The sequence below is a fragment of the Rattus norvegicus genome, chromosome 6 (assembly GCF_021556685.1).
Source record: "Rattus norvegicus strain SHRSP/BbbUtx chromosome 6, alternate assembly SHRSP_T2T, whole genome shotgun sequence".
In the NCBI taxonomy this organism is placed as follows: domain Eukaryota; kingdom Metazoa; phylum Chordata; class Mammalia; order Rodentia; family Muridae; genus Rattus; species Rattus norvegicus.
Genome location: NC_141539.1, coordinates 116,026,697 through 116,051,459, shown reverse-complemented (window position 1 = coordinate 116,051,459; position 24,763 = coordinate 116,026,697). Strand labels below are relative to the sequence as shown.

General features: G+C 39.7%; 1 protein-coding gene across 10 annotated transcripts in view; it reads left to right on the top strand.

Moving 5' to 3' along the window:
- Positions 1 to 23,676, top strand: part of Cep128 (centrosomal protein 128) — a 370,684-nt gene extending 347,008 nt beyond the window's left edge. For 6 of the 10 annotated variants that reach the window (XM_087554312.1, XM_087554311.1, XM_087554309.1 and 3 more), the window contains 3 exon segments: positions 2,574 to 2,687; positions 12,126 to 12,258; positions 22,580 to 23,676. In XM_087554312.1, coding sequence (XP_087410438.1) covers positions 2,574 to 2,687; positions 12,126 to 12,258; positions 22,580 to 22,716 — 384 coding nt within the window. In that variant the 3' untranslated portion in view covers positions 22,717 to 23,676. 10 annotated transcript variants of the gene reach the window in all.
- Positions 23,677 to 24,763: the final 1,087 nt, after the last annotated feature.

The window sequence follows — 24,763 nt, the reverse complement described above, 5'->3', positions numbered from 1 at the left end:
AAAGATCAAAGCTAAATTGATACGGGGCTCATGTTGTGAACATGTAGCCTCTTATTTCAAATTGGCCCTAAAAATTACTAAAAATATGGCTTATATTTAAGTTCCCTTTGCATATAGTAAATCATTTGATTATACCATTAAGTAGGAAATGTCAGCAGGCAACAACATGGGTATGTTGTAATCACCAACATGATGCAGATCTCATAAAAATATACAATGATTATTTTTGATGATTCTCTAACTAACCAGTTTTTCAGCATGATCCAAGAGTAGTTTGACACACCCTGAAACTAGACAGTTGCGAATAGGGTAAAACAAGTGTTCCTTGTTACTTTATGAAAGTGTGGATTCTCTCTCAGGATCAAAATATGGATTTACAGTTCAAATCCCTGTTGCTTAGGACACCAGCAACCCTGTTCTTTCCCTTCTTCTTCACGTGACCTACTGTGGAGAATGTTGTACTACTATCCACCATCCTTACTTTCTCTGTAGGAATAAGTGTCACTTAGATGAATGGAGGGTGGACGAGAACCGGATGCCAATCCTAGACCAGGACAGGCCTGTGGAGTTAGGCTTCCAGCGAGAGCTCACTTGGCCCCCAGGGCTTGGACTAAACAGAACGCTTAAGGGTGTAGTTCAGAGTCCTGTTCTCTTACCAGAAGGTCTATTGCTACTCAAAGTCTAGCTATTGTCTGTCAGCCTGGCTTATACATGCAAAGACTCCAAGAGGAGGATCCATTTATATTGGATTTTTCTGGGAGAGTATGTTTTCAAGTTTAGAATTCTACTTTTTGATTCATTGAAAGTGAACCTGTACCCTGAAAAGGAACATAATTGCTAGCTATTTTTGTTACCGCACAGCAAACAGTTTTATAATTATAGATATTATTTGACAGTGTAGCAAACAGCTAAATATGTTGTATTTTTTAATATTCAGGGATGTTTTTCTATTTTGCATAAGAGGAAGTCAAAGCTTACAGTGTATGTTGGCTTTGGGTGAGATCTAATGTGTCTCTTTTCACTCTCTCCTCTATCTTGAAACCCAGTCTCCATGTCATATGTACCCCAAAGCCATCTATCCAGTTAAAAATAGCTCATTTACATCACTTTCATGAAATAACTGATACAGCCTTAAGTGAAAGTATAGAAATCCCCATCTTATTAAACATGAATTACATTTACATATACACACACATACATATGCATGTATATATACTAATATATGTATACATATCAGGTAGGTACCTATAACTTTCTATAACTCAGTGTGATGTAAACAAGAATTCAAAGACTTAGGTGTTCATCTGAGTTTAGGCTCTTGCCCCTGATGGCTGAGAGTCTCAGGGAATACTTAATGTACATTGAAGGACATGAATACTGCCATCTGTCTGGGTTCTTCCCATGGTACCACCACCAATATATATGCAAAACTGTACTTTGCCAGTGTACTTGTTGATAGTCCCATAGTTATGACTGAGTAGAAACTCTGTCCTATTTTGATATGCTTGACTTTATTCCTGCTTGAGTGTGGCTGCATCCTCTCACCCTCCTCCTGGTTCTTCCTCTTCTTTTAACCCCATTTTGGGAAGAAAATAAGAAATGCAGATGTCTATGTCACCTGTATTTACACATCACTTACTTGATATGGTGGGAAGGAAGTGGCACTGGGTTCCAACCTAAATCTGCCACAGATTGCCTAGCTCTGGCCAAAGCATTCATTACTTCAGGGACCTCTGGCTTTCTTTCCTTTTCCCTTTTCCTCATGGAAATGAAAACCCTGGACCTGGAATTCTAATTCCCCTTTCTGCTTGAACCATCAGTGAGACAAACGTTATTTGAGAGTATTTCAGTCTCTGCCTACCATAGATAATTATACACACCAGAATCATTAGCCCTCACTTTCTTCTTGTCCCCCAGTATGAAAAGTCTCCATGATTGTCATAGCTATTGCCACGTTCCTTCTTTCCCCTGAAAATGAAGGGAAAATTAAAAACAAAAGAGGTTCCTGAACATGCTGCTTTCTTAATTTCATTGCTCTCTGAATTTGTATGATTATTAAGACTTTATAAGATTATTAAATATTAAATTTAAAAATGTATGCAATCCATGCCTCTTTCCCAGCTGTGGAGCAGTTGGTAGCTGTTAGCAGCTGGAAAGGTTGGTTTTCTCTAAGTATATCACACCCATCTTATCGCTGTGGCCTAGTACAGCATGGTCATACTCTCTATTTTCTTACTCACCTTTTCCTTGCTAGTTCTTTACTCTAATGTCAATGTCTTGGTGTGTTGTGTGTGTGTGTGTGTATTTGAATATATAGTTTATATATTATACATATATAATTTATTTATTTTATGTATGTGAGTACATTGTCACTGTCCTCAGACACACCAGAAGAGGGCATCAGATCCCATTACAGATGGTTGTGAGCCACCATGTGGTTACTGGGAATTGAACTCAGGATCTCTGGAAGAAAGTCAGTGCTTTTAACCACTAAGCCATCTCTTCAGCCCCTCAATCACTGAGTTTTCTTTTATCTACTGATTTCCAACCCTTTGTTGTTTTTTTTTTTCCAGGGTTCCTCCAGTTTATCTGTGAAAAGTGATGGCAGATACTCTAAATACAGTCTCCACGGAGATTCTGCTCAACAGCGCCGAGATGACACCAAGTACAGAATCAAGACCTTTAGGGTAATATTCTTCATATGCTTCTTTTTGGGGAGGTGGGGGTGTCAGGGGGCCTGGATCATTAACTAACCTTAAGTCCATAGCCTGAGAAGCAACTGTGGCAGTGTTTGTGTTGAGGTGCTTGGGGAAGACAAGATTCCATTTGATATGTAAAATAATTTTTCAATTCCATAAGCATATGCAAAGATTGCACTTTTAACATTTCAGTCCTTAAGTTTATACATTGTTATGATAGCATTCTGTCTATCTGTGGAATTTAATGCCACCTTAGAAATCCTGGGCTGGGAAAACCCTGGTGGCTTGGCTTGTCAAAGCTATTGTAAATGATTGCCCAACTTCATGGATAAAGCGAGCAGCTCTCAGCAGTCAAGTCCCCTTGAGGTCCAGTATCCTGTGCTATTAGCCGTGGCATATCTAGTTACTCTCTTAGGTGAGCAAATTCCACACTAGGGCTTCTGATACATAAGAGTAACCAGCACAAAGATGCACATCTGATTGCACTGACAGAAAATGTACTGTTCCCTAATTCTGCCCCAGTGTCCATCAAACACAGATGGATGAACCTAGTTGACCCTGAGTGATCTTAGCCCAGAACCAAGTATCTTGGCTTGAACATTGTGACATTCGGGCACGGTAATCTTTGTTATATTATGCATTATAGGATGGTTGGCAACGTCCCTAAAGTCTAATCAGTTTAGCATCACCCTTGGTGCTAGTAGCACACCCACACCCAAATTGTGATACCCAACATGATCTCTAGGAATTACCATATAACTCCTGCATGGCCAAATTACTGCCTCCCACACACAAACACAATGTTGATTTAGAGAGAATCCATTTATAGTCAGCTATGTACTTGTATTACAAAAAGTGTCTAAATTACATAGTTTAATTTTAATGAGTCTTCCTTATAGTGTATGCACTCACTTACTGCAGCCATGTATAATTATTCCTAAGGATTCTCATTGCTCCTACTATAATTGTGTAGAATACCCAGTGGACAGAGAGAAGGTGCTCACTTCAGAAAACCCTTCCTAACTTAGTTATGCTGCATTATTGATACCGCCACAAGTAAGAGAATTTCTCATGATTCTATTGCTTTTTAACCAATTTTAAAATTGGAATTACTGGCTCTAGTCGTAACCTTTTTTTGTCTCATATGACAGTTTTTAAATCATCTTTCAACATTCCTGTAGAGTCCCATACATTCTGAATTATTCATTTCTCCTTCAATAGGATGTGATATGTAGGCAGTGGGAGTTAGTGATAATTACTAATCACTGAGGATGTTACAACACACTCTTACAGGTACTGCATGTTTTGTATGGAGTCATGCTACTCTGTATAGCCACTGTCATGCTGACATTGTTTGTCCTCCTGTATTACTGAAGGAAGGAAGGTTACAGAGTTATTACCTGTTTAAACTAGTATTTAAGACTAAGTCTATGTACATGCAATATTCTATGTTCTTGATCACTATGCTATTACTGAATACATTTGGATTTTATATCGCTCACAGTCACAGAATGTAGGACTATATTTTTAATGTGGTGTAAAAGTTTTCTCCAAAACCACGTGATTCTAATACATAGCCTATTACCAGTTTAACAGAGGTCTAGATATACATTAAACATTTAAAACATTATTTCCCAATGCAGCATGATTTGCTACCTGGTGAATCTGTGCTATCTAGTGGTGTCAACCTGCTATAAATCACTGCAATTTTCATAATAGCATTTGGCAAAGGCATGAATGTTTAACGTGTGCAGCAAGGAAGCGAAGAGTTCTGTGTGAAGTTGCGTTTGCAGCTGGAGATGAAACCAGGCCTGTCTCTGAGCCGGGTTAAACTTCGGAAATACGAGGAAATCGGCTCGGGAACTTTGGAAATAGATGGTATAAGTGTTTTCCCACAACTTGTATTTTCCAATGGCCACGTTCCTGAATTAATCCTCTGTAAACATTTTCACATATTTATCCATTCTTGTGAATATATAGGTCATCACCAAAATCTGCAGATGCCTACCCTAAATGATACAATAGCCTGACTGTTTTGTGAGACTGTCTTGCCAGTTATGGACACCAATAGTCATGTTGGCAATAAATTATTTAAAGAGACTGAGAGAAGTATCCTGTGCTAGTTAGATTTTAGTCAACTTGACACAAGTTAGAATCACTTGACAAGAGGGAACCTTAATTGAGAAAATGCCTGTCCTGACTACTTTTATGTCAACTTGACATAAGCTAGAGTCATCAGAGAGGAGGGAACTCAATTGTGAAAACGACTCTGTTCTACAGAACATTTATTAATTAGTGATTGATGGGGGAGGGCTCAGTTCATCACTGGTGGGCCCACCCCTTTGCTGCTGGCCCTGGGTTCTTTTCTCTCTCTCTCTCTTTTTTTTTTTGTACTTCATTAATTAATTTGTTTATTCAGTTTACATCCCAGTTGCAACCCCTGTGGTGAGTGAAGTGTCTGCCGTGTAGACATGAGGTTCTGAGTTCAGATCCCCGGTGCTCACACATACACAGGTTCTTGGTTCTTTAAGAAAGCAGGCCAGGCAAGCTAGTAAGCAGCACCCCTCCATGGCCTCTGCATCAACTCCTATGTCCAGATTCCTTTCCTGCTTGAGTTCCTGCCCTAATTTCCCTCCATGACTTTTAGCTGGAAGTATAAGATAAGAATCATCCAATTCCTCCCAGAGTTGTTTGACGCTGAGACGAAGCGAGTGTTGGGCCTTTATGCAGCCACACTCCGTTGTTACGTGCTGTCTAGGGTCGCTTTTCTGCCTCACTGGAGAGTGGGTTCTACAGTGGGAACAATATGGCCCATAAATCCTAAAATATTTACCACTGACCTCTGTTCAAACACAAACAAACAAAAACAACAACCAACCAACTTCTAACTAGAAAAGGGAGACCTTGACATTCTATTCTCTTATACACTGTAAACTGTTTTTCTTTGTCAATCAAATAAATACTTCCCAAGCTTTTGGAAGTTCATTCCTCTCATGTTTTACATTGTATGTTATCTATGTGCCTAGAGTGTCTTTAGGCACACGTGTTTGTGCTGTGTGTTGTCTGTATCTAGAATGTTTCTAGGCTCACATGACTTGAATTAGTGAGCCTTCAGGGAGCTTCCATCTAATTGGAACTTACAGATCGTCCCCATTTGTTACCCTTTCGAATCCAGCCTTTGATGAACACTAATTTAGTTTTTCTAACATATTACAAACCCATAACAATTTAAATCCTTCCATAAACGGTGATGGTGCAGATGAACAGCGATGGATGTGGCACAGGTGCTCCCAACCAACTTTGCGTGGGATTTCGAAGAAAAATGTTGAGTCTTGTGAAAGATGCTTGAAATGACAAGGTGCAGGGAAGAATTTTGTTCATGTCTGAATCCGGAAGAGGTTGTTTATTAGCCTGTACTGCTGTTGACAAGTAAGTGTTGGGATGGCAGGACCATGTTGGCATCATCTGGCTTCTCTCAGGTTACTGCTGTTGTGTGGGAAAACAGTGCAGCATCTAGAGTGCATACCGTGCAGAGAAAGAAGTGTGAGCAGGAAGTAGGCAGTCAGATTCTCATTCGGGCCAGAGCTAGAGCTCCTTTCCTGTTTATTCCTGTGACAACCAGCAGTATAAAAATGACCGAGCTTCTAGAAACCTGTTGAGAGGTTGGGCAGTCCCTATGTCCCATTTTAAGAGCATGACATAATATAAAAATATGATAATATAATATTGTGCTGGGCTGGCCAAGCTAATTGAACAGAGCCTGATCTCAACCTTTTATATTTAGAATTCAACTCAAAGCCGAGTCCAGTGCACTCTCCTTGATTCTCCGTAGACAACAGAAGCGTTTCACAGCCTCTTTTCCATCCAGCCTAATTGAGTTTCTGTAGGAAATGCAGTCTTCTTCACTGTCCCAGCTGTTTCACATAGAACAGAATGTCCACAGTAAGCCAGGAACACAGCATCACTAATCTGAATTCATGGAGGATCGTGGTTTGCCCGGAAAAAAAAAATCCATTCATTACCTTTATCCATACTAAATATATGGTTTTAATTAACATTGAGATTTTTTGGTAAAATCTCAGAAGGCATACTCTTTCCCCATTCTTCCTCTTTCTGAAAAGAAAACTGTGTTTTTTGGTTGTTTTTTTTTTTTTTAACCTACTAGCTGAAGAGTTACTGTGCAGCTCCTATTTGAAGAAGCAGATGTTTTACAGGATTAGAGGAGCGAAGTGACAGAGTGTTGGTAATGGCTTTCTGAGGGGAGGGCATTGGGAAGGGAAGGCAGTTTGTGGAAGCCCTTCACAGTGTTTGCTCGATGTAAGCATGTATGTGCTATAAGTACCCAAGCTTGCTCCTGGAAGTCATTTCCCCCCTCATTGAATCTCTCTAATTTGTTTATGCTTTGCTCATAGCAATTAATACCATTCAGCACTTTCCCAGGTCAGCTATTTTTGACTTAAATCTGCAACAGCAGCTTCTAAAACATGCTGTGCGCAACTCCTAGTGTAATTCAAGACTGTAGGTGATGCATAAACATTTCCGTTTTCATACTCTAAAATATATCACTGGTGCATGATTCATGCAATTTCCTGGACATTGCTTGAGAATAGTGGGAGCAACCATGGGCGAGCATAAGGGAGTGGTGAGCCTTTTATCCCTGTCGCACCATTGACAGCCTTTCCTCATCTTTGAAAATAAATGTAAATTGCTATGCAAATATAGCTCTATGTGTCCCTCAACCCAAACAACATGTCTTTCTGTGGAGAGCCTTACGCAGAGTGTAGGTAGATGTTATGGATAGATAGAGTGCAACAGTGTGAGTATAAGTGGACGGGGAAGATGAAGCAATCCCCTTTGCTGTGTGGCCTGGCATTTTAGCCCAGACACTGTCTGCCTCAATGTTGACCCAGAACAGAGAGCCAGCACACACAATAAGTTTGTGATTGTGTTCTAAGTTCAGCCAGTGTAAAAGTCTAACAAAAGTCTAATTGGTACTTTCCCCCCCATAATACTTGTGTGAAACATACCAAACTTTGTTTGGAAATCAAATCATGTGGAAAATGAATCATTTTATTCCTTTAACTTCATCAGGACTTACACGCCGCTATGTTCAACTACTAGATTTTATCTTGCTTTAGAAAAGCTAAACAAAGGATTTTTTTTTAACAAGCCAAATTAAACTGGGATTCTTTTTCCTCATCTGAAAACAGTTATGAGTTGGAAGTGATAACTCAGTTAAACACATTAGTTTCTTTTATTCTACAGTCTTATTCTGCATAACCCAGTTCCCTTGGTATGGAATAAAAAATTTTAAACAACAGTCAATAAGGAAATAATGTTTACTAATACAGATAGAAAACTTCTGAAGGAGCCATCAAATGGTCGTATCTAGCGCACTCTTTTCTTGTTTTTGTTTTTGTTTTTGTGAGAATTCCATACAGTACTCTTTGATCACATTTAGCCCCACCCTATTCTCCCAGGTTGACCCATCCTCCCCAGCCCACTCATGCAGTGGAGTTTATAAGAATATTTTCATTCATCTGTTGCTCTGGTGATGAACATTGCTTGAGGTTTTCAGTATTAAGTCAGTTTAGATTTCCCATAGAAAAGACGGCCTGCATAGTAGGGAATTCTGTTTAGATCCCTGACATGATAAAGTATTAGCGATAAAGGAACGAAGAGGTAGTCTTGTCCACCCCTTAAGTATAGCTGACCAGGATGCCTCCCACCTGTAAATCCCACACATGCAAGGCAGAGAGATCGCATGTTCAAAGCCAGCTATGCCACAGACTTTTTCAACAAAGAAAAAGGGGAGAAAAGGACGAAAGAGAACTTGCAGCTGTAAAAGTAGCAACGTCCTATGTTCTAGCATCTACAGTGAGTGGATCTTAACTTCAGTGTATCATACAGTGCCACCATCCCCTCACTACAGGGGGCACCGCATCAAATATGGAGGATCGTGGGGGGATGGTAGAAAGATGGGCTGCTGGGATAATCAAAGGCCTGCCCTAGGGATTAAAGTCAGAAATAGGAGAAGTAAAATTGAGAGGTGAAGTGCAAGCTTTAGGCGAACTGTCCGGTTTGAACTTTGCAGTGAGAATGCAGTTTATAGGGGAGGAAGTTCAGGCTCTATGGAATGCTGATGGAGGAGCAGGCCTTCACATTGGGCTGGGAAGAAAGAGTGTGCATTATTTGACAAACGAAGTTTAAGAAAACATCCTGAGAAAGATCCAGAAATACTGCCCCCCCTTTTTTTTCTCCAAGGGAAGAGATCGATAAAAACTTTAAAATTAAATTTATCACTTATAAAGTTTGAGCTAACTGCACCCCTGGGAGAGAAGTATTTGGTGTGCATTGTTACATATTAATCATTAGATATCACTTTAGCAGAGGAACTGAGTCAAGTTGGAACAGCTTTTAAGAAACCACTTACAATGTGAGTTATGAAAGAGAAGTGGACGAAGCCCAGGGAAAATACTAGAAAATGCAAGTCCTTTCATCCATTGAGCTGTGCAGAGAGCTCTGGCTAACTGGGTTATTCAGACTTAAGACGGCAATAAAAACAGGCCCTTGTTTTAAGGATAAAAGAATTGTTAAAAAGCAGAAGCTGGGACTATTAACATTGCAAAGTATCTTTATTTTTAATAAATATTTTCTTCTTGGTACTAAAGTCCTTGATTAAGTAATAGGCGTTAAAAAGAAGCATTTAGTTTTTGAGCATGTTGTAAGTTATGTTTAAGTTGAGATTCCACAGATTGAAAAGCAATATAGGGGAGCAGCAGCAGTAGGAAAGGGAAGAACAGGAAGCACTTTTCACACACCAGCATGACCAGCATCTGAGGAATCATGAAGCACTTTTCTTTTGTAATTCAATTTGCCTAGTTCATTTTGCTGTTTTTGTTTCAAGATAATGTGAACTATTTGACAATTTTTTAAAGATTTTATTTTTGTTATATTTGTGTGTGTGTGTGTGTGTGTGTGTGTGTGTGTGTGTGTGTGTGTGTCCATCCATGAATGCCAGAAGAAACTCTGACTCTGGAGATATGGGGTGTCTGAGCCATAGGCTCAGGGAAATAAATTTACATCCAAATATGCTCTAACTGCTGGGTCATCTCTCTAGCTCCCTCTGACTATTTTGAAGGCATGAAATGTTCAAACTTAAAGGTGTGGTTAAATCTCCATAGTTCTCACACGCAAAGAAGGGAACTTAGGACACAGCCACACATATACCCTGTGAATAGAAGGGGCATTATGTCTAGCCGAGCATCGGAACACACGGAGCAACAACTACCAGCAGAGCCGTAAGCTCTGGCCGGTATTCACAAACATTACCATTTTCCCTTCTCTCTTTTCTTTATACCTGATGCCCTTCACAGAAGAATCCATGAAGCCTGGAGCAGCAGCATGAACTGACTGCAGCTACCGGACACTTTCAGACCATCCCCAGTGACAGCTCACGTACATCCTCAGCATTCTACAGAATAGACTATATGTTCTGAGTGGAGAAAATCATTTCAAAACTTTTATGATTGAAATTATAAATACTTTTATGATTGAAATTTTATAAATTATAAAATTTCATCCACAATGAGATGAAAGCAAAAATGGATAACAGAAAACTGCTTATGAAATACCCCAAATACTTAGAAATTAAACCTCATATCATACTTAAACCTAAACCATTGGTGGCCCAAAGAAGCAAGGCAAAGGAAGTTATAAATATTCATCTGCATTAAGGTGAAAACACATAGTATCGAAATCTGTGGGATCAGCAACCTCAATGGCATGTAGAAAATGTACCACCCAGTGATCTCACTTCCGGTAAACTAAAACATGAGCAAGCCCTTCATAGCAACAGGTCTGTCATACAGCTTGCTTAGAGTAGGAAAATATCTTGTAGTAAACTTATGTGTAGATAATACAGTGTAAATAAAACTATGGTACATTGATGATGATGGTGGTGGTGATGATTATGATGATGATGGTGATGATGATGGTGGTGATGATGATGATCGTGATGGAGAAAGTACTCTCAAATACAGCGATACTAGTGAATGAAGGAAGTTGGTGGGGGTATGTAATAGAGCTGGTGCTTGTAATATGTAATGACTTAGGGAATGGAGGAAACAAGAATCCACTTGTGTAAGGTGTGTGTGTGTGTGTGTGTGTGTGTGTGTGTGTGTGTGTGGTGTGTGTGTGTGTGTGTGTGCTGTTTGTTTTGTAATTTTTGTTTATTTGTATTTATGTGCAATATCTGTGACCAAAATAAAAGACTGATGAAGATGGTACTAAGAATGGCAGTGAATGTATTGGGTAGTAATGGTCTGTGAGGCTCACTGCTTGACAGACTGCATTCGAGACACCTTAGACCACCTCACCCACAGCTGCTTGATAGTTCAAATAGTTCTTGAACATCATCTCCAAGGGTCATCTTCTTTGACCACAATTCTATTGTCTTCCTTTCTGTTATTTACTGTTCTTAGAGTACTTATCATGGTTTTAATGACACCTTGATTCATGCAGTTTATTTGTTTAATGAATGCCTTTCTCATTTGGAAACCTGAAAGTTTACTGATCATGAGCCCCGATAATCTCATTTGTTATTGGCCCAGCCAAAGTACATTCTACCCCCAATTATTCTGAATGAATGGGGGATGGCGAGCAAAAATGATAACAAATAATTTGAAAAGAATCATTTTAAAAATTACAGTTTCACTACTTAAGGATATCAAAATACCTATTTTTAATCAATTTAAATAATGAAATGGCTTAAAGTTGTCATCTAATAGTTGAGAAAGATACATTTGTTCAACATAGTAAGAAGGGGACCTATCATGTATATTTTTAAATTAATACTTGTTGGATGTGAATAATTATATTAATTATACAAAAAGCAGTCTGGTAGAATTCGTTTTCAACATAAAATTGTTTTTATTGACCCAGGATTCCCACCTAAGAATTTGTCATAAGGGGCAGGCCTAAGTATGGAAAAGCCTACCTATTTACAGGAATTTCTTACAGTGTTATTTATAGAAGCAAAACCCTGTACACCATTTAAATGCCAAGGAAAACAGTGGCTTAGTAAAGCACATTGTGCCCACAGGCTAGTGTATGGGAACTAGGAAGCTGAAGATTAGGACAAGAGGATGACTTTAAAATGTTTGCAACTAAATGCAAAGAACATGAGGTTTGACAAACGCATTTCTGAAGCCTTTTTACATGGTGGAGGATTGGACTGGACTGGAACAAAATATTTTGCATGACAATAAGTGGTTTCTTTTCCTATGTGTGGCTTAGCACATGTGTTTTATTTTAGGCAGTGATCATTCTCGCTCACCCATGCATGTGCCGTGTAGCTTGCATAGTAAGGTCCAGTTCCCAGCCAGTGCATTTACATGACTCTTCCCATGTCTTCTGTGTTCACAGAACTCAATGTGTCCTCTTTCTCAGGACGACAGACCCTTTTCTGCCGGTTCCCACGCTCATGGCCTAGATCACTCCTCCTCTTGGCAGGACCACAGTCGCTTCCTGTCTACTCCACAGTTTTCACACTTTAACTGTAAGTAATAAAGTCTTCTACCAGTTATTAAATTGGATTTTTTTAAATGTAACTCATGGGGAAATTAAAGTTTAAGGCCAGTACATGATAGTAATATTCATGCTAAAGTCTGAGAAATGTTTCATTATGAATCATAAAAATGTCCCCCAAGAACACTTCTGATATTACCTAACTTGGTGAAAAACATGGAATTCCTTTTTGGATCTCAAACTTTTTAAAGAAAACTTAAAGTAAATCATGGTAAAAAAAAATGTTAATTGAACCCATTTTTTTGGTCTAAAAGTTGTTAAATTATAGATGAACAAAAAATGAAAACTATTTTGTAATAAGATGAAAATCGTCAAAACAGGAAGATTTTTTTGCGTATGAGTATTCAGCAATATTTATTTGTACAAAGAATAAGGATACATACATAACTACATACTGAATTCCACTGTTTAATCCCTGTTATAACAGTAAAATGATGTCTGAGTTCACTAGGCCAGGATCCAGTGGACTTCTTCCCATGGTCTAGGGGTTCTGCATTATACTTGAAGAGGGCATCAGCTATGGCTTTAAAGATGTTTTCTATTTTAATACCCCAAACTCAATGCAATTTTAAATAAATCTTAGGGTAATAAAGATGGATTTTTAAAATTTGAGTGACCTCTTGTTGACTGCTTTTCTAGCCCCTCCACCACAGATTGAACTGGATGAATGAGTGTTGTCTGCTCTGGTCTACACTGCTTCCCTAGCCTTCCACATACTACTTGAATCCTATTAAAAGCCCAATTAATGTTCAACTAAATTAGGTAGCTGAATATACAAGTCCTTTTTTGAAGTCTATTTTATCTAAGCTATGGGGATTCAAATATTATTTAATAGATTCTAATTTGCATAATAATTTAGTTCTTCAATTTATCATGGGCCTGGAGGGTTATACATTAAATTTGATAATTCTGTCATTTAAAATAGCTAGTCTGCTATAAAATAATATACCAAAATAAGTCTTAAAAGAAGTAGGTCAAATCCAAAGGTGATATCTCTCATTTTTGCTTATTTATATTCATAGATTCATTTAATAAATATTTATCAGATTCTGACAAATGGTTTGGTTTTCATTATATCATAATTATTTCATTGCAAAAGGTAAGCATTTTTTTCTTTCCCATCTTAATCATTTTACCAAGTGATTTTGTATCTCTGTAAACCCTCTGCTATTCAGATGTTGCAGCCACTCTTCCGTTTGAATGACATCGCAGAATCTGGTATATATACAGGGCAGGATTTGTGTCTTTCATATTAAACAATGCAAAAGGTTCCTCAGGTTACCATCCACCAGGAAGGAAGGAATTGCCTCAAAACATTAGAAGTCCCACCTGCTAGCACCCTAAAAACCTAAGCTAACAGGACCAGGAGTCAAGCCGAGCAGCCATTTTCTACTGCCACTCAATTTTGTTGAAATGTCTCCTAAAAGGAAATGATTAGAAGACATGACATAGGAAATATCAAGGTTGTGGGAATTATATTCAACATTATAATAAGGCATTCAAAGAGACTGCATTTAGCTTTTGATTTTACCATCTTGTGATCAGCCTTGATCATTTTTCTAAAATATATTTCTCATGGGCAGATAATGGGTTTCTATTCTAATGTAGTCATTCAAAAGTAAATAAAATTAATAACTATAGGAAAAGTTAACCTTGCAATATATATAGTGTGAATTGAGGCATGCTTTGTTACTGCCTGTATTATAGTATATAAAAATTTTAATTGAATTCCTCCAATGATTAATTGAGCCTTTTGTTTTACTCTCTTTTGCGTTTTTATTGGATATTTTTATTTACATTTCAAATGTTATGTTATCCCCTATCCCATCCCCACTCCCCTGCTTTTATGAGGGAGCTCCCACGCACCATCACCTACCCCTTCTCGCCTCCCCGCCTCCCCGCCCTGACATTCCTCTATAGTGGGACATCAAGCCTTAGCAGGACCAAGGGCTTCTCTTCCCACTGATGCCATCCCAACAAGGCCATCCTCTGCTACATATGCAGCTGGAGCCATGGGTCAGTCCATGTGTAGTTTTTGGATGGTGGTTTAATCCCTGGGAGCTCTGGTTGGTTGGTATTGTTGTTCTTATGGGGTTGCAAACCCCTTCAGCTCCTTCAAACCTTTCTCTTAACGCCTCCATTCGGAACCCTGTTATCAGTTCAATGATTGGCTGTGAATGTCCACCTCTGTATTTGTCATGCTCTTGCATAGCCTCTCAGGAGACAGCTATAGCAGCCCCCTGTCAGCATGCACTTCCTAGCATCAGCAATATTGTTTAGGTTTGGTGACTGTATATGGGCTGGATCTCCAGGTGGGGCAGTCTCTCTATGGCCTTTCCCTCAGTCTCTGCTCCAACTCTGTCTCCATATTTCCTCTTGTGAGTATTTTTGTTCCCCCTTCAAAGAAGGACTGAAGCTCCACACTTGAGTCTTCCTTCTTCTTGAGCTTCATGTGTTTTGTGGATTGTATCTTGGGTAATCCAAGATTTGGGGCTAATCCACTTATCAGTGAGTACATCCCATGTGTGGCTTTTGTTGTGTGTGTGATTGGGTAACCTCATTCAGGATGGTACTTTCTAGTTCCATCCATTTGTTCATGAAGTCCTTTCTTTTTTTTATTTTTTTTATTTTGTTGGATTTTTTTTACTTACCTTTGAAATGTTATTCCCTTTCCCCTTTTCCCAGACATAAGCCCCCTATCCCATACTCCTCCCTTTCTTCTATAAGGGTGCTTCCCTCCCTATCCACCCACCCCTTCCTGTCTCCCTTCCCTGGCGTTCCCCTATACTAGGCGTCAAGCCTTGGCAGGACCAAGGGCTTCTCCTCCCATTGGTGCCCAACAAGGCCATCCTCTGCTGCATATGCAGCTAGAGCCATGGTTCTGTCCATGTATAGTCATTGAGTAGTGGTTTAGTCCCCAGGAGCGCTGGTTGATTGGCATTGTTGTTCTTATGGGGTTGAAAGCCCCTTCAGCTCTTTCATTGCTTTCTCTACTTCCTCCAACAGGGGTCCCGTTCTTAGTTTAATGGTTTGCTACTAGCATTTGCCTCTGTATTTGACATGCTCTGGCTGTGTGTCTGTCAGGAGACATCTATATCCAGTTCCTGTCAGCATGCACTTCTTAGCTTCATCAAGCTTATCTAGTTTTAGTGGAGGCCACATATGTGGGCCACATGTGGGGCAGGCTCTGAATGGCCGTTCCTTCAGTCTCTGCTTGAAATATTGCTTCCATATCCCCTCCTATGAATATTTTTGTTCCCCCTTTTATGAAGGAGTGAAGCATCCACACTTTGGTCATCCTTCTTCTTGAGCTTCATGTGGTCTTTGGATTGTATCTTGGGCAATTTGAGGTTTTGGGCTAATATCCACTTATCAGTGAGTGCAAACCATATGTGTTTTTCTGTGATTGGGTTACCTCACTCAGGATGATATTTTCTAGTTCAATCCATTTGTCTATGAATTTCATGAAGTCATTGTTTTTGATAGCTGAGGAGTAGTACTTCATTGTGTAGATGTACCACATTTTCTGTATCCATTCCTCTGTTGAAGGGCATCTGGGTTCTTTCCAGCTTCTGGCTATTATAAATAAGGCTGTTGTGAACACAGGGGAACATGTATCTTTGTTGTATGTTGGAGCATCTTTTGGGTATATGCCCAGGAGAGGTATAGCTGGGTCCTCAGGTAGTGGAATGTCCAATTTTCTGAGGAACCTCCAGACTGATTTCCAGAATGGTTTTACCAGTCTGCAATCCCACCAACAATGGAGGAGTGTTCCTCTTTCTCCACATCCTAGCCAGCATCTGCTGTCACCTGAGTTTTTGATCTTAGCCATTCTGACTGGTGTGAGGTAGAACCTCAGGGTTGTTTTGATTTGCATTTCCCTTATGACTAAAGATGTTGAACATTTCTTTAGCTACTTCTCAGCCATTCGGCATTCCTCAGCTGAGAATTCTTTGTTTAACTCTGTATTTTTTAATAGGGTTATTTGTCTCTCTGGAGTCTAACTTCTTGAGTTCATTGTATATTTTGGATATTAGCCCTCTATCGGGTGTAGGATTAGTAAAGATCTTTTCCCAGTCTGTTGGTTGCTGTTTTGTCCTAAAGACAGTGTCCTTTGCCTTACAGAAGCTTTGTAGTTTTATGAGATCCCATTTGTCAATTCTTGATCTTAGAGTATAAGCCATTGGTGTTTTGTTCAGGAAATTTTCCCCAGTGCCCATGTGATCAAGACTCTTCCCCACTTTTTCTTCTATTAGTTTGAGTATGTCTGGTTTGATGTGGAGGTCCTTGATCCACTTGGACTTAAGCTTTGTACAGGGTGATAAGAATGGATCGATCTGTATTCTTCTACATGCTGACCTCCATTTGAACCAGCACCATTTGTTGAAAATGGTGTCTTTTTTGCTGTCTTTTTTCCATTGGATGGTTTCAGCTCCTTTGTCAAAGATCAAGTGACCATAGGTGTGTGAGTTCATTTCTGGATCTTCACTTATGTTCCACTGATCTACCTGCCTGTCTCTGTACCAATACCATACAGTTTTTATGACTATTGCTCTGTAATACTGCTTGAAGTCAGTAATGGTGATTCCCCCAGACGTTCTTTTATTATTGAGTATAGTTTTCGCTATCCTGGGTTTTTTGGTTATTCCAAATGAATTTGCAAATTGCTCTTTCTAACTCTATAAAAAATTGAGTTGGAATTTTGATGGGGATTACATTGAATCTGTAGATTGCTTTTGGCAATATGGCCATTTTTACTATATTAATCCTGCTAATCCATGAGCATGGGAGGTCTTTCCGTCTTTTGAGATCTCCTTCAATCTCTTCCTTCAGAGACTTGAAGTTCTTGTCATACAGATTTTCCACTTGCTTGGTTAGAGACACACTGTGGGTTTTTTGTTTTGTTTTGTTTTGTTTTGTTTTTTATTGACAAGTTAATATTTATAATTTTTTTACCATGGTTATTCCTACTTTCTCAGTACTTTTCAAATTTTTACAGTCTAAATATTTCTGTTTTTATAGCAGATTAATTTCACTTGGAGAAATTGTCCTTTAATTTCCCATTGTACTATATCCCCCAAAGTCAAAATTGCCAAGCCCCACAGAGTAGAGCTGAACCTCTGTCAAATAAGATAATTAGAGAAGATGTCCCCAAACCAGAAAAGACCCTGGAGCCAGAGTCTAAGAAAGAGAATAAGAGGTAAACAGTTTCAGGAATATAAAATATTCTTGACATGAAGATCAAGAAAAATAGTCACATGAGAAATAAAATATAGAAAACCACAAAGTAAATCAAGTGTGGCCAGGGGTAAAGGATGAGACAATAAAAGAGAAAAGATGAGGTTTTAAGAAAACCAAGAGTTGGCAAGATGGCTCACGTGGGTAAAGGCACTTGCCAAACCTGAGTTCAATCTCTGGAACCCACACGATGAACAGAAAGAACAAATGCTCACAAACTCTCCACTGACCTCCATATGCATACTATGACATCTACGTATGTCTTTCCTTTTTTCTTTTTCCCTCCCTCCCTCCCTCCATCCATCCATCCATCCCTCCCCCTCCTCCCTCTCTCTCTCTCTCTCTCTCTCTCTCTCTCTCTCTCTCTCTCTCTCACACACACACACACACACACACACACACACACACACACACACACATATACACAAATGTAATTTACAAATGTAAAATTCAGGGAGTGCTGAGAGATGGGTCGCTGTTTAAGAATACTAGCTGGTCTTCTAGATGATCTTCATTTCACCTCCCAGCATCCACATTGTGGCTCATGATGACAATGCCACTTCCAAAGATCCAGTTATCTTTTTCTGCAGTCACTGAGAGTGCACATCGTACACAGACTACAGACATATATACAGGCAAAACACCCACCACATAAATAGTACACATAAATACACAGAAACTAGTAATAATCATTTTAAAACAAACTTTTTAAACTCAATTCAAAGTGGACAAGACAGGCATCATGTATTTGGGGAGCAAAGAAAGCATGCAGACCAGGAATGAAAGGGCTTGTCTAAGAAGTCCAGGATGCATGTGACAACCAAATACTTTCTTCCATGTTTACTGATGCTCCTGTTTCCTGTGCCTGCTTCTTCACCCCTTGCTTTTATGGAACTACGTTGAGGAGAAGGAGGTAAATGTCTCTGATCTTTGTATCCCTGAAAATGGAATGTTCCACTAACACTTTGATTGAGCCTTTGGCTGACTATAAAATTCTGTGTTTGGCCAGCTACAAAATTCCAAGTTGAGAATGATTTTCCTTATGAGGGCATAGGAAAAATATTTCTCCAAATCCAAGATCATTGTTGAAAAGTGTGGATATTTCACTCCCATCTTTTTGAAGTTTTCTGTCTTCTCCACCCCCTTCCCTTCTGTGTGCTTTCTCTTTCCACTCCTGGTCTGGGAACCTTGGAGGAAGTCTGTCCATGAATCCCAGGGAGGTTGCAGTTCTGTGCTATTCATCCTCCATATTCAGGATTGGTGAGCCTGTAAATGGCACGCATTTTCCCCCTTTTATTGAAAATAGTTTTTCTCTTACAGTGTATCCTGATTATTGTTTCCCCTCCCTCTACTCCTCTCAGCTTCTTCCAAACTCCCTCCCTTCTGGATTTACCTCATTTCTGTCTCTTATTAGGAAAAAGAAAAGCAGGCTTCTATGGGATAATAATAAAATAAAATATACTACGATAAAACCTAACATATCAGAATTAGACAAAACAAAACAACAGAAGGAAAAGAGCCCAAAAGAAGGCACAAGAAACAGAGACCCACTCATTCCCATTCACACAATCAGGGATCCCATAAAACTCTAAGCTGGAAGCTATGATACGTGTAGAGGAGCCAGTGCAGACCTGTGAAAGCCCCCTGCAGCCCTTCCCAGCCGCTCGCAGGTCCTATGAGATCTGATCATTTTGATTTAGAGGGTCTTGTTTTCCTGGTGTCTTCTGTCCCCTCCGACTCTCTATGCTCTTGCTGCCTCCTCTTACTCAGGGTCCCAGAGCCAGGGGGTGGGGGTGTGATGGAGACATCCCATTTATGACTGAATGTTCTGAGGTGTTTTACTCTGTGCATTATTTCTGGCTGTGGGCTCCTATATTTGTTCCCATAGGCTTCCTGGGTTGACACTCACATTCTTAATACATCTTCTCATACCAAGGGCAGATTCTATGGAGAAAATTCTTAGGAAACAAAGAAATAACATTATTTGATGCAACTGAAGACTTAGGAAGAAAAAGTCCAAGAAGAAAAAATGATGGAAGATTTCATTGAGCCAGTGGAAGGACATAGTCATCGAAAATAAGCTTATAAAAATTAAAATATGAGTCAATTAATAAATGGAGAGAAATAAGACAAGAAACATTACCATAGTCTACCCTATTAGTTGTCTGTGAATTGTGTTTATTTACATGGTCATGAAATTATAAACATTCAGTATTGACATAACTGAAGTTTCAGAAATAGCTTTTTTGGAAGGATTAGTGTGAAGAAGTGGGTGGGTGTGGATAATGTCTAAAAATGATAAATCAGAAAATAGCATTTTTAGACATTTTTTAATATAAATGGAGACAGAAAAGGTCTAGAGAGCCGCTTGTGTTTGCCTCTAGAGAATTATAAGGAAGACTGTGGGAGGCTCCAGGTGCTCTCTACAGTCGTTTCAAACTATTTGATGTACGGATGTACACTTTGGTCAAAAATGAGTCTTATAAAGACAAATAGTACCGCAAGAACCTCAGTTTTTATATCTGACCAGCAAATGTCCAATTTTCGTATTAACTTCTAAATTGAGTGTAAAATCTGGCTTTGGAGCTCTGAACCATTTCAACCTGTGTGGAAACTTGGCAAGGAGATGACCACGGCCCTGTAGACGTGGAAGGACCTTCCTTTCCGGGCCCACAAACAAGCACCTTCTTGCTGGTGATGGAGTAAGAGCCACAGGAGGCCTCTTTTGCCCTGTGCCATGGAAGCCGGTACACTCCTGCTGCTGCTGTAGGGCTCAGTGAAACTGTGACCAAAGCAAGCATAGAACCACCGACCATGGAAAAAACAAAGGAAATGGGAAAACACTGCATAACTTGTGGTCTCTGAAATGCTCCAGCATTAATGAAAGTTTGTTTTAAGAATTAATTTATGTCAGCTTTCTGTAGTTCAGGTCAATTCATGAAAAGGTAGACTCCCTGTGCCAGGAGGAAGAGAAGAAATGTATAAATTGTAAGTTTATATTACCATTGGAAATGAGAACACAGAAATCCATTATTAAAAGCATGATCGCTCGCAAATTTATCCTGGCTGGCTGGAAGCTGTGGCCCTGAGTCAGGATCCTCTTTTAGAAGACTGGTTCCATTACCTCCAGCCTGTGGACAGGAGGGGCTTAGTGAAGCCACAGTTACAGTGTCGGCTTTGGGAACCATTGGAGCCACCGTTTTCACTTTTTATAAGTGGCGACTGGCCACTGGTCTTCATGTGTAGCTCCTTTGAGATGAAAGGCACAGGACCCCAGGGCAGGTCCCTCTCAGGGCTGACTAGTCTAGACTTAAATGAGGTCTGTAGGCTTCTGGTGACTTCTAGAACTCTCCAACCTTTGGACTAACACGTTTAATTTCTGCGGAATTCATGTTTCCAAACCAAATTTTAAAGTAAACATAGATTGTAAATTGTCTGTAAATCTTAAACTGTCCTAAAAAGTAATTAAAAAAAACTAAATGAGTAACCCTAAGGACTGTGGCTTTTTTTGCAACAGGGCAAAACATTATCTAAAATTCTTCCAGAATTTAGAAGTGACTTGCACATTATATTCTAACTTGATACTTTAAGAAAAGCAGTTCAGAAAAGTTGTCTTGGGAAAACTATTTCACCTCTCACCTCTGTTTATATTGCTAGAAAGAGAGAAGTTAGCATCTGTGGTTTGTATTTTGAAGGACTTTTATCAGAGTTTATATCTTTTGGGTGAAAATAAACTGTCCACAGAAAACCATAATAGAGTGACTGTTAATGGTTCAAGGTCTACTTGAGTAACCGTGAACAGCTCCTTTTAAGTAGTCTACCCTACACTCACAGGATCCAGTGCCAACAAACAGTGTGCGGCATGAGGAATGTTGGGAGATAAATGTTGATAAGGGAAGAAAGGTTTCTTCTCCATCCAAGGAGTATTTATTCCATGGAGGCACAATCTATCTGCCTCTTTTATTTGCTTGTTTTATGAAACCAGGCTTTGTTTTGTGTGTTGACCAATTAATTGCTAGATATTTGTACATGATTGAGCTCTGGTTATTGTTATTGTAATTTAACAAAAAAATTTCTAGTCACTCCCTCGAAAGCATCTGAAAAGTTTGCAAGTGACTGTCTCCTTGAAATCTCGTTGTGTAATCGATTGAGTCTACTTGAGAGGCTTCTATAGAGGTTTTGAGATCAGATTTGGAGGAAAGAGGTCTTTGTGTCAGGAGCAGAATTTTCAAATGTTCTGAAAAGGGGCCTGGTCTTTGGGAATGCAAGCCCCAGGGAGAGTGAGAGAGATGGCCACTGGCAGGTGCCTGGATCTCACTAGAAATTCACCAGAAAGCATGAAGGTGGACGGGCTGTCCAGGAGCAGGATCTACCTTAAGTTTACTTCTTAGGAAGGTCATTCTAATTAGAATGATTCAAGATAAATGTAACCTGAGAGGAAAGGGCAGCCTGGGCTGGGGAGATAGAATAGTCATAAGGACTCACTTTTAAGGGAGGTAGCTGGGTCAGGCGAAGAGAAACAGACTCTGAGGACCTGATTAGGGTGGGAATGTGGGTTCTAAGACAGATTCTTCCTATAATACATTAATTATTATTATTAATTATATTGGTTTCTAAGAATAGTTGCTGAGCAGGGATCTGAGAGCTGAACCCTGGAGGGACGAGTTCACATGAACAGTGAGATTAAAAAAAAACAATAAACCTAGCTTCTAGGTCTACTGTCTGGTAGTCCGGGGGTATAGCAGAGAGGGCTCCCTGAAAGGAGGCCTTCACAGTTTCTCCCTGGAACTTCTCTGTGCTTGTATCACTGTCTTCAGACAAAGCACACATTTTCTACTCACAGATACAAATTTTTAAAAAACTCAATTTTAAAATCTAGTGTGTTTTTTCGAAACTGTACTCATTTTTTATGTATGCTAAATGTCTGCTAGTCCATGTAAAGTTTAATTATAGAAAATCAAATTAAATCCCATGCCTAATTAACTAATTTCTACAAGATTAGTCCTTTGGCCTCAGTTTTATGTTCACATTGGTTTATTTTCCTCTTTCCTTAGGCTTGCCAGCATTTACCAAAAGAACCATTGCCTCAGATCCAGCTTCAATCAAGGGAGATGCCCCAGGTTTACCAGCGAATGGAACAAGTCTACAGTCCAAGAGGGAGGAGTATGAGAGCAAAAAATCCAAAATGTGATTCACAACCTCACTTGAGTATTTCCCAAGTAACAGCCCATAGTCCTTGTTGCCACTGGGCTCAGATTATCTAAAGACATCATGTGGGTTCAGCTCCTTGGAATCACCAAGCGTTGACTAGCATGACGTTATAGCCAGTCTTTGTGAGGGAGAATAAATTTAACTTGTAGAGGTAATATCAACTTATGAACGATATATAACTCACTTAAAGGCAACTGGTACCAGCAGAGAAAGTGATCATTTCTACCTTATATTTTCCTATTTCTCAGTGTCACAATTTTCCAACCCAACCTGGAATTTATAATCTATGCCTTTCCAAGATGACTGGCTACAAGGAGAAGGGGTTCCCTCCAGGCAAATGTTCCCAGCAGTTTAGAGTCAGGCACATTTGTACACGGGGGATGTGTAAATGCTTTCTCCCTCATCGTCATGTGTTTTAACCTGTTGTGGAGATGCTTTGGAATATCAGACTGCCTTTTCAATGCTTGTCGTCATCACCTGTCAAATCAGCAGTCTGTTACTACATGAAGTATCTTCAAACCATTGCAATTGTCATTTTAATTGCAAAAGAATTTATAAAAGATAGCTGAATCATAGAGCATCATAAAGAATTCATAACATCATTTATATATTTGTCATGTTACGGCCACTTGTCCCACTGCGATCATCCTGGTCATACGCTGGATGGTCTTTGGTTTGCTGTGACCTCAATCCCAGCACCCCTGTCCTGGGTCAGTCAGTGGGATCCACTCTGTAGGAATCCTTATATCCTTTGGTACTACTGCTTTCCACATCCCAGTCTTTCAACATCAATGTGCTTTTAAAACCTTACCGCTCCGCTGTGCCCATCAACCAGTGAATATTAAATAATGGCCATCATCCTGAAACTGAGTCCAACTGGGCCATGGTGGAAAAACCTGCACAGGGCAGGAACAATAAAGCAATTCCTTTGTAAGAACAATGCATGCCGTGTCTGTTAAAATACACTTGTTTATTACATTTCTCACAGTTCATAACAGTGGTATACTTTCATTCCAAATGTTTGACTAACTTCACCATAACACTTGAAGGTATAGAAGAAAAGACTCTCTCCCTCCACCTCCACCTCCACCCCGTGAACATGAATGCTGTTCTTGCCACACGATGTGGAGTTGTTGCATCGAAGAATTTCCACATGTCGTGTAAGCTCTGAGAGCACTTCCTCACTGGGCCTCTTCGGAGGGCCTCTCGTCAGTGATAAGGAAAGTGTCAAAGCAGGTGTGCCTGGACTGAACCACACTTGGTCTTATAAAGTCCATGGTATAGGGGGTAATGTGTTCAGGCCAGCTAGAAACAAGTCTGACTTTAACAGGCTTGGTTTTGTCTTCTCTAAGCCCAGAAGTCCTCAGTATTCTAAGGTGAGAACAGGACAAACTCGATTGAAAGAGTGGCTCACACTCCTGCCATCTGCTGTGACCTATAGCATCTAGGATAAGATTTTAGAGCTCTGAGAAATTAGCACTTGTACTAATTTTTGACTACTGTATTTTTGACCATATTCTCTTAATCTTTGGAAAGTCCATATATTTCTACAATGAACTGTGAGATTATATCCATCAGCAACTCCCTCCCTAACAATCCCCCTAATGGTCCCTGTTGAATCTACCTCCCAGTTTCATATCCTATACATGCAAGTTGGTATGTGGCCATCCGATGAGGCATGAACAGCTTACCAGTGGCTAGATCTCAAAGGAGAATAATCCTCCCTTCTTCCCTCCATACCTATCAGTTGCCAATTGCTCCTCAAATAGGAAGGGAGTCTCTAGGCCTCTTCCCAGTCCATGCTGTACTTTTGACTGGCTTGATCTTGTGCAGTTTTTTTTTTTTTTTGTTCAGGTCAACATAGCTGCTATGAGTCAGTTCATTACAAGAGTGATCTGTCAAGAAGCCAGCATTTCACTGTATTTTGTCCCATTCTCCAGCTCTTACATTCTTCATGTTCCTTCCCTGAAGGCTTCGATCGAGGATGTTATAGGCTGAGTGCTCAGAGTTATTTATCCTATGTACTA